The sequence below is a fragment of the Humulus lupulus genome, chromosome 8 (assembly GCF_963169125.1).
Source record: "Humulus lupulus chromosome 8, drHumLupu1.1, whole genome shotgun sequence".
Classification (NCBI taxonomy): domain Eukaryota; kingdom Viridiplantae; phylum Streptophyta; class Magnoliopsida; order Rosales; family Cannabaceae; genus Humulus; species Humulus lupulus.
The window spans coordinates 115,092,282-115,102,316 of NC_084800.1; the positions used below are offsets into that span (position 1 = coordinate 115,092,282).

General features: G+C 38.5%; 2 protein-coding genes and 1 non-coding gene across 4 annotated transcripts; all 3 read left to right on the forward strand.

Moving 5' to 3' along the window:
- Positions 1-3,588: 3,588 nt before the first annotated feature.
- TRNAD-GUC (transfer RNA aspartic acid (anticodon GUC)) lies at positions 3,589-3,660 on the forward strand. Its single transcript has one exon. It is a non-coding gene; the product is annotated as a tRNA-Asp (tRNA).
- LOC133798349 (uncharacterized) lies at positions 3,599-4,616 on the forward strand. Its single transcript, XM_062236590.1, has one exon. The coding sequence runs from the start codon at positions 3,936-3,938 to the stop codon at positions 4,461-4,463; it is 528 nt and encodes a 175-aa protein (XP_062092574.1). The 5' UTR covers positions 3,599-3,935; the 3' UTR covers positions 4,464-4,616.
- A 261-nt stretch (positions 4,617-4,877) lies between these two features.
- On the forward strand, positions 4,878-6,569 carry LOC133798350 (uncharacterized). Of its 2 annotated transcripts, XM_062236592.1 has the most exons (3): positions 4,878-5,484; positions 5,986-6,256; positions 6,347-6,569. In XM_062236592.1, the coding sequence occupies exons 1-3, from the start codon at positions 5,482-5,484 to the stop codon at positions 6,361-6,363; spliced, it is 291 nt and encodes a 96-aa protein (XP_062092576.1). In that variant the 5' UTR covers positions 4,878-5,481; the 3' UTR covers positions 6,364-6,569. The 2 variants fall into 2 exon arrangements, with proteins under 2 accessions (XP_062092576.1, XP_062092575.1); XM_062236591.1 differs by lacking the exon at positions 4,878-5,484 and having other exon boundaries at positions 5,491-6,256.
- The last annotated feature ends 3,466 nt before the right edge of the window (positions 6,570-10,035 follow it).

Below are 10,035 nucleotides of genomic sequence, written 5' to 3' on the forward strand. Positions count from 1 at the left end.
GTATCACAACCTTGTCTCCATTAGAAGGATATCGATTTTTCCTAATTCGTTCGACCTTTTGCTTCTTCGGTCGGCCTACAGGTTTCTTCTCAATCGGTTCTCCAACTTGGATGTTCTTAATGTCTTCAGGCAATTCCCAATCGTCCTCATCACCAACTGGCATAATTGTCCCCTCATATGTGCTCTTCCAACACTCTCTTGTGTAATATTGAGAGCACAATGCGTACATGCTAATATTTCGTTCTTGAGCAGCAGCACATGCATGTGGACAAGGAATCTTCATGATTTGGAATAGGCCACAACTGCATGTTCGTGCCTCCAAATCAACTATACCACCGCTTTGAACTGTTCCTCCGGGGTGGACATTAAATGTATAAGGTCCAGCTCTGTCGACGCTTAAGAACCGAGATTTCTCAAATTGGCATGACAAGTCCCCCTCCGTAACTGGTGATAGAGACGTGCTACACTTTTCAGCGTTTTCCTTTCGGGTAGCAAACCATGTTTGTATAGTAAACCTGATGAATTCAACAAAAGCAGTGATCGGGAAGGCTCTTGCGTCCTTAGTTTTGCTGTTGAAACTTTCAGCCCAATTACTTGTCATTACATTGTAACGGTCCCCTGGAAAGTACGCACGAACCCATCTTTCAAATCCAATGCCCTCAAGATATAGTGCAACTCGAACATCCATTGCTTTTATCTTCTCAAATTCTCTTTCAAAATCTGTCTTCTTATACGAGTATGCACAACTGTAAATATGATCCGTGAAGCAATCAGTCTTGAACTTGCTAGCCACGTTCATAATAATGTGGTGGTAGCATGCGCCGTGGGGTGCATCAGGGAAGACAAGTTCCAAAGCATGAACAATGCTTTGATGCCTATCCGATACGAATGCTAAGTTCTCAGCATCACCAATCGCTTGTTTCAACTTCCTCATGAAATAGGTCCAAGAGTCGTGGTTCTCACTGTCAACTATTGCGAAAGCAATCAGAAATATGTGGCTGTCTGAATCCAATGCCACGACACACAACATTTGGCCACCATACCTAGTTTTCAAGAAGGACCCATCAATACATATAACAGGTCGACAAAACTTGAATCCCCGCCTACAAGCACCCAGAGAAGAAAAGCAATACTTGAAGCGACCCTCGTCTACCTTGAAATCAGTAATGGAATCGGGATTGTTCAACTGCAGCATGTGCAAGTACCCAAGTAACTTCGAATATGAAGCTTCAGGCGTACCCCTAACTATGTGGAGTGCCTTCTCTCTGCATCTCCAAGCCTTCTCATAACTCATTTCGATCCCGAAAGAATTCTTCATATCTTCTCTTATTTTGGAGGCTAAATAATCTGAATCGTTAACTGAGAATTTATCCTTGATAAGTTCGGCAACTACCAAAGGTGATGCTTGACGGTTATCTTTTTTTTGAACATCGAGGGAACATGTGTGTACATTTTCAAATGCTGTCACCTCGAACATGTTAGAAAGTTGCTTCTTCTTCCCTCTTAACCTCCACCCACAATCAGGATCCTTGCATGTAATGTACCAAACATCAGTACCAGACTTCTTAACTATAAAGTCGAATCCCTTCTTCATTGCAAACAAGCCAGCAACCTTCTTTAAATGTTCCTTGTCTCTGAAAAACTTTCCTAAATGAATCTCCCCGCCCGATGTGCCACCCATAGATATATAGTGACTATTATCCTCAATGTCTTCTCTTGTAAACATCTAAGCTTTGAATTTACTATAATATGTCGAAGAAGAGAGTGGATCACTAAATTCTCTAGCATCATTTGTTCCGTCTGGACGACTACTACTAGTACCAGGTGTTTGGAGATCTTCTCTACGGGGTCTACTTCTACATGTTGTTTGCCTCGGTATTTGGTACGACAATGGACTCAGGCTCAAAGCTTGAGAACGGACCTCTGTTTCTTGGTTATCTCTTACATCATCATTGCAATCAAAATCAACATCAGGTTCAAGATAATCAGGAAAATCGTCATTGCCCTCAAAATCATCTTCAGGGTCAGGACAATCAGGAAAATCATCATGAAATGGCATCTGTGCTACATGATCAACTGTCGGTATGAAAGGGTTTGATTCAGGTACAACAGTGGCTACCAGCACCTCCAGATTTGTTTATGGAACATAAGTCCCAACCTCACTACGAGTATCCTTAACAGTACTTGGTGGAGGATTACGATCAACAATGATATTCTTCTCCACCAAAGTCACAAAAAGGGGAACAAATTCATCTGGCTTCTTCAAAAGCATTGACAAATATAAGCTTACACCCTTGTCATTCCTTATAAGTTCAGGCTGATACATTAACCATTTCATGTACTTATAATTCACTTCTAATTTCAGGTCATACTGCACTCTGTCAACCTCCAGCTCTGAGTACAAAAGTTCAACAAGTTGTGAGTAAGTTATGTCCTTCTCCAACTCGAACGTTAAATTTTCGGCTCCCTTAAAAACCCAACCTCTACCTTCACGCTCCCAAACACCATTATACATCAAGTACGCGAACAAAGTTGACCCTATCATGCACAAAGAAAAAAAAATCAGTAAATGGCAACAAAATGTCGAAATTTAGTTCGGCATTTTTTATCATCGTACCAGTATTGGGCCATATCGGGCGGTATCGGGCAAAGTTTTATTTATGTTTTTGATCACTTAAAACACTAATATCGGGCACGTATCGGGTACCATCGTACTATTAGGTCCGCAGTAACTTAATAACAACAATCGGGCATATATCGGACTACTATCGATCCATTATCGTACTTAAAAGGGTGTATAGATTCAAAATAATAATCGGGTAGCCATCGGACCTGAATGACCACCGGGTAACAAAACCTATCGAGTAACCATCGGACCTTCATCCCTAACCTTGAAACTCAACAACTATCGTGCTCGAATCGGGCCTATATCAGACACTATCGGGCATTTAGAAAAAAACTCAGGGAACCCAAAAAAATGCAGATTTTCACAGAATACGATTTTCACCCAAAAAACAGCAAAAAATACCAACAAACTACAGATCTAACATCTAAACAACATTCTAAACCATAAAAACAACCAACAACAACAAGAATAAAAGAAAATCACTTATCCATTTAATCTCTTCACAATGAGCAAAAATAACACAAAGCTTAGTGTTTCTCCTCAAACAATCCACAATGTCCGAATGTGTATCTTTCTTGCAAGATTTTAGTATGGAAATCTTGTATGTAAAACGTATGGTGAAGAGAGAGTGAGAGAGAATGTATGGTGAAGAGAGGTAGAGAGGAAGAGGGAGAATAGAGAGAAAATGTGTTATGAAAGGAGTATTTTTGATATTAAATGAAAGATGAGCATTGGTTTCATATGGTAATTGATTTTGGTTCAAATTATAATTATTAAACTAATATAAGTATGAATAATCAAATTTCCCTTAGTTTATGCCAGAGGGAAGCTCTATTCGGCCCTTACGTATGTGGCTATATTACTTTATGTGTTAGTTGAAGTCAAAAGAAAATTAATTATGAAATGGGTTGGATGCTTCTTTTTATATTTAATAATATTCATCTAAATTTACTCTTCAAAAAGTCGTTGTAGTATAGTGGTAAGTATTCCCGCCTGTCACGCGGGTGACCCGGGTTCGATCCCCGGCAACGGCGTTTTTATTTTACTTTCCTGAAAAGTAGTGCTCCTTCTGAAAAAGGAAAGAACTGTAGCGTAAACCGTTTAAAGGGGACGGAGTCGTTACTTTCTCAGTATTTGTATTTTTTTAAATTATGAAAAGGTTAAAAAAGTGGCAATGTCTGTGACTGTAACTGTAACTGTAACATCGCCTTCTTCCAAGTCCATAGTGCGAAACCCACTTTACTAAAACTCAATTACTGATGACCTCAGTCCTCCGTCAAATCTCCACCGCCTGATCTCTCTCTCCAAAATGCCTTCCGGCGGCGGTACTAGCGTCCACATCACGGCCCTAGACGGCATCGTTAACGTGAACTCTCTCTTCACCTTAGCCGTCTTCATCGGGTTGACCTGGAACCCAAAGGACCCTTCTAACTCCCTCATCGACGACCCTAGCTGCAACCCGGGTCCCTCCGTCGCCGAAGACCTCGTCGCCTTCCACGTCTACTCCTTTAGCTCATTCCTCTTCTCCAGCCTCATCGCTGTCGGACTCAAACAAGGGATCCGGATCTGCCGCAGCCCCGCCTACCATCCGGTTGGGTTCTTATGCCGGATCAACAGGTCCATTCTCCGGGTCGGAATGCTCATCTCTGGCATCGGCTCTGTCTGTGGCTGCGGATTCCTCATGTTGGCTCTCATCAATGTGGTCCAGATCAAGCTAGGGACTCTTGGCTGTGGCAGCTCTCACACCTACGCTGCTGTAGTCCCGCTCGTGATCTTCGTCCCGGCCGCACTTCTGATCTATATCTCCATCGTTTTGTACGCTTTTTTCAGTCGCTAGGGTTTTGTCATCTGACTTTTTATTTTATTTTTATAATTTTTCTGTTTTATTTAATTTTTAATTTTGGCCCTCATATCATATCTCGTAGTGGAAATCACACTGTAGCCTTATGTATATCCAGTTAATCACAATTGATTATTATTAAAATCTCTACTTGCATGTGTATTGGATTACTTTTTAGTTATTTAGCTATCATTTCAATTTGCATTTGGTTGGTCTAAATTCACCAGATTTGTGTTCAAATTGGGTTTGAGGAGTTTAATTTGAGAAGAAAATATATTGACAAATTAATATGCTCTGTTAATGTCTAATGATGGTTTTGTTTAAAGAAGCTGAGGAACACCTCAAGTGTGAAAGAGATCAATAGAACGGGAAGGATTGATTTACTTAAGGTTTAAGGTACAAGAAGCTGTTAAAATACCTATTAGATCTTTCTTTGGGTCATTAATAATATGTCAATTGTTTTCTTAGTTCTGGGTAACCCTTAAATTCTTGGCTAAGAGCGATAAGATTAAAAACCAGTGAGGGAGGTATATAAATATTTGTATTAGTTGGATGTTGAACTTAAGGAATACACTTCTTGAGCGACTGTCTTTAGACCTCTGTTCAATGTGTCAACATCTTTATATTATATATCTTCTTCAACTATCTTTGCGTATTACTTATTGCATCAGACCATTTTGCTTGTCATTACAGAAAAAACATTACTTCCCATCTTTACTTGATCATTCCTACTATCTATGCAAGATCTCTCCAATTTGGTTTAACTAAATATGAAGATGCCTTGTTGTGACCCTTTTAAGAAACTGAAGTGCTTAGTGGAAAGAAAATGAAAAAAAATCTAACCTCATCTATTGCTTATGTGTACCATTTAAGGCATCATCAGATTATTGCTAGCTAGAGAACAAGAATAGGCGACTCACAGCCTATTTTTTTTCAAGGGGTAGAATGTAGAGCAATGTGGTGGAGCCGGGGAGGAAACTGAGATTAGTGGCTGTGTTTGAGGAATTATAAGTAAATGGTCGGTATCTATAATTTGGCTTTTATGAATATAAAATTTGCTAGAGCAATGCAATTGTTCGGAATTTGTTTACTCTAAAGTAACATTCTATCAAGGGTCAAGGACGTTTCTGGAAGAACAACACTCAAGTAGCCGAAATTGGCTAGTGCTTTGTTGTCAGCTTCTCATTAAAATAATTTTTTCAAGAAATGATTATGTAATTAAAATAAGCAGTTTAAGATAATTATAGTGGCCAGACAAAAACCACTTCAGAAGAGAGTAGGTTGAGCAACAAAATACTATCGTTTTTTTTATCCATAGTGCCACCTCCACCATTTTTGAAAGTGGGAATCAACTTTAATGTCATCTGATCAACATTATGAGCCACTTCATTTGCTATAAAATCATGTAATCGATCAATAGATTTATTCATTGCAGTAATTGAAAATGGAGGCTTCAACCAAATGCATTTGCTTTCTAGCTTTTCTTGTAATTCTAGGGATCAATGAGCTGAGTTTGCAGGTTCATGGGGCTGGTGAGTGTGGGAGACGTACTTCTCCTGATAGTGAGGCTTTCAAGCTAGCTCCTTGCGCAAATGCAGCGCAAGATGAGAACGCTTCAGTTTCCAGCCGGTGCTGTGCTCAGGTGAAGAAGCTTGGCCAGAACCCGGCCTGCCTCTGTGCTGTCATGCTTTCAAACACTGCTAAAAGTTCCGGGGTGAAACCAGAAGTGGCTGTAACCATTCCCAAGCGATGCAACATTGATAGCCGCCCTGTCGGTTACAAGTGTGGAGGTTTGTTCATACATTATCTATATAAAATCGTCATATATTTTCTTGATTTCTTTAATGGTTTGGTGACAATTATTTATTCTGTTTTTGCAGATTACACATTGCCTTGAAGACATTGACTCCTTTTTCCTATGCTTGTTAAGTGGTTATTTGCAGTTTGGTAGTAAAAGAAAAGTGCTAAAATTTATGTGTTTTAGCCAGTTCTAGTTTTTACTTGGGTCATCCAGATGCCTAATTACAAATAAATGGGCTGGTGTGTGGTTTAATTGTGTTTACTTGAATAATAAAACTTGTGCTTTCTAGTTGTTGCTTACAAGAGTAGCTTCATGGGAATTTGTCTTTATGAGAAAAAGAAAGAAACAAATATTAAAAATTAAGCTATATATAAGGATAATTCTCTAGTATCCTGGAGGGAATTAAGTCTCAAACAAAACAAATAATACCTCAGGTGTCGATCATCAAAATTCTGCAATCAACTATGGCATCTCCAATCAAGATTCAATCATCTGAATCTGGTGCATATAACTTTAGTTGAAAGCAACAATTCTTCTATTAATCAATTGTGATTACTAAGCATAATTATGAGATAATTTTACTAACCAAACATATAAAAGAAGCAACCATCAGTTGGCCTTGGACCCTGTCAGCCACAGAATTTAAACGTGACCACATAAGAGCTAGATAAGAGCTGTACTCGCGAGAATAGGTGCTCGGAATGTAATGCCTAGGTTAATAAAAGTGAAAGTTGCGATTATTCTACTATGTAAGTTTACACAGTTGACAAGTAATATAGCAATAACTATATCTATAGTCCCTTTCAGGATTGTTTCAGTGATATGTTGTAGAAAATCAGAAAGTAAGTAAATAAAAAGAATACAAAACTAATAGAAGTTGATATGAAAATTTCTTGCAAGTGATAAAGAATATGATAGGAGTGAGCTAGAATTACTAAATCTCCTTCCTAGAATGCAAAATTGGTAATAAAGTTGCAGAGAAATGTTATAGGAAACCCAGTTTTCTGAACTTTCACAAGCTTTTTCTAAAATCATTATAATTTTCGTTCCTTGATTAAATTAAACATACTCTTATACAAATTTAGCATTAAGAAGACTAATTTAAGCACAAATTCCTATAGATCATGCAAAATAAACAACACATTCCTATATAATTTACTAATATAAAAATATAACAAGACAATGATTTTGTATCATTCAAGTTTTGTCCATTAATTTTAACATTTCTTGCATTAAAATTATTCATTAACCCATAATTGGTGGCCAAAGAAAAATAATCAAGTAACAATAGAGGCACACTTGAATAAACAAATCTTAATTCACCAAAACATTTTTGCTTCAATAAATCAAAATTACATAATATTGTTCATTAGTAACTCTAACTAAATGAAAATTAGCCATGTTCAAAATATCAAAAGTACCCAAATATTTCTCAGCCATTATCTCAAAAATTCAAAATTAAAGTTCAAATACTTGGAAGAAAAGGGTAAAAGAAGAAGCAAGCCAAATTGATGATGTAAAGTTTTCTTTTTCTTATTGTTGACGCGGTATTTCGCCAACAGTAGATTTAAAAATCCAGCAAGAAAGATATTAGTGTTTATTTGTAAACCGTAATGAACTATATGAACAACTTCTCTCACACACAATTTATGTGGTTCAATGATTAAAATCCATCTAGTCTACGAGACAATATTATAACTATCCCACAATTTATGCAGAGTTTCTGTATTACAAAAAGTCGTCCATTTTCTTGTCCATTATCCCTGGTATTTATAGTGAAATTTCTTGGACAGGTTTAGGTAACCGTGTTCATAAATATGGTAAGCATTTAATCAAGATAATTCCCATTTACATAGGGATACGATTGCCTATATAAATTACTCCTGTTATCTCGGACAATAAATGTGCAATACAGCCTGGTCATTAATGAGCGTATAAAGAGCCTCTAAGTCTTTCGGGATCCTTCACTATGCGTCATGATCAGGTTTCCACGAGCTGAACATCTTCATCGAGCTGGTGATCGAAGAGTATCCAAACCTTAGTTCGGATTAAGTTAAGAGCACCCTAAAAGAGATCTGGCCACTACATGTCTCGAACTAGATCATCATCCTGTGAAGCAATCTGATAATTATCTGCATGCCGTACTGCCAAGTCCTAACTCGAGCTGCTCGCATCATCATTAGCTAGATGTTCTACTTGCCTGCTTTTTCCGCATGTTTATCTCCCAACTGTACCCTACCTGAGTGGTTGAATCCATGCTAATTTTTAGGGTACAACATTTGCACCCCAAGTTCCTGTTCGTACTTGACGACATCATTTTCTGACACGCACAGTAGGGGATTTTAGGCTTCTGTCATGTGAAATCAATCCTGCCCACTTACTTGAGTGTTGAACATGTGGCCGTTTGTAACTGACACCTGTTCAGGTTTCGAGGATTGTGATAACTGCCCTGTCAAATTTTTTCCACCGCACGGATCATTCAATCTTGGCCTTTGGATCTCGAGCTGACTCGATTGGATGGCCTAGATTAATTCCTAAAGCTTACATATAAATAGGGAGATCAGACCTGAACCTCACCACCTTCACATTCAAAAACTTTCATTTCAGAAACAAAATTTATTTTTTTCTCTCAAACCTTTTTCAAAAACCTTCATCACCCCTGTTTCTCAGAAGCTCTCAATCTCCTGCCTGTGAAAAACCAGTATTCTCATCGAGAAAATGTACAAACTATAAGTATCTCCTCATCTGGTTTGAATCTCTTACTCTTTATTTTCTAATGAGTTCTTTTTACTTCAATTTTTTTTTTCAGTATTGTTTCGTGTTCTAGCCATATTTGAGTTCAAATAGGGATCAACTTAGGTTAAAAGAACGATATTAGACTTGTTTAGGAATAAGGTGTTTGGAAAACTAGGTAAATTTTCTTAGTTTTGTAAGGAAGGTTTTGCTGATGAATCAATTAGGATACCTGTTTGGATATAGAAGTTGAGAGGTTTTTAGGTTTGGCTCTAGGTAGCTTAAGGATCACGATTCCTTAAGCGGTTTTGCATTAAACCTCTTTTGAAATAAAAGTAGTGGGTATGACGGGTCTAACATGTGAATCCCAAAGTATCAGGGAATTTCTCGAGTCTATAGTGCATGGCCTAGGACTGCGCGTGGAAACACGCGTTGATGCTAGGACATAACTTAGCTCGTGTAATTTCTGAATCACCAAAAATAAATCACACTCAAACCCTTGGATCACCATACCTAGTCATTATTTTAGGCCACCACTAATAGGCTGCTTTGTCGTCAAGCGAGCTAGATCATGGCCACACCAAAGAAAAACATCACAAGCTCCTCTACCCAAAACAAGAATAAGGGCAACCAGATCACGTCCGAATCTCCTAATCCTCACTTCAGCCTAGTGGTGGAGAGAGAGAGATTATTGTCGACCTTGATGCCTTTTTCGAGGTTGAAAACACCGTGTTTCGAATTATGACTTAGGGAAAAGTGAACAAGATATTGATGAGCCATGGGATCGAGATAGGGATTGACGGCCTTATTGCTCGACCTCCGTAGGAAGGAGAGTGGAGTTGCGCCCCACTTCAATAAGACTTTGGGGCTTGGAGTGAGGAGCACCTGAAGGCGGGTGCTTTCCTCCCTTTAGACCAGTCCTTCATATATTTCTTGAACTACGTTGAACTGGTTCCGTCCCAACTCCCCTCAAACTCGTATCGACTTTTGGCGGGGTTAAAATATTTATTCTTGAGGCATGAGTGGGAGGTCCCC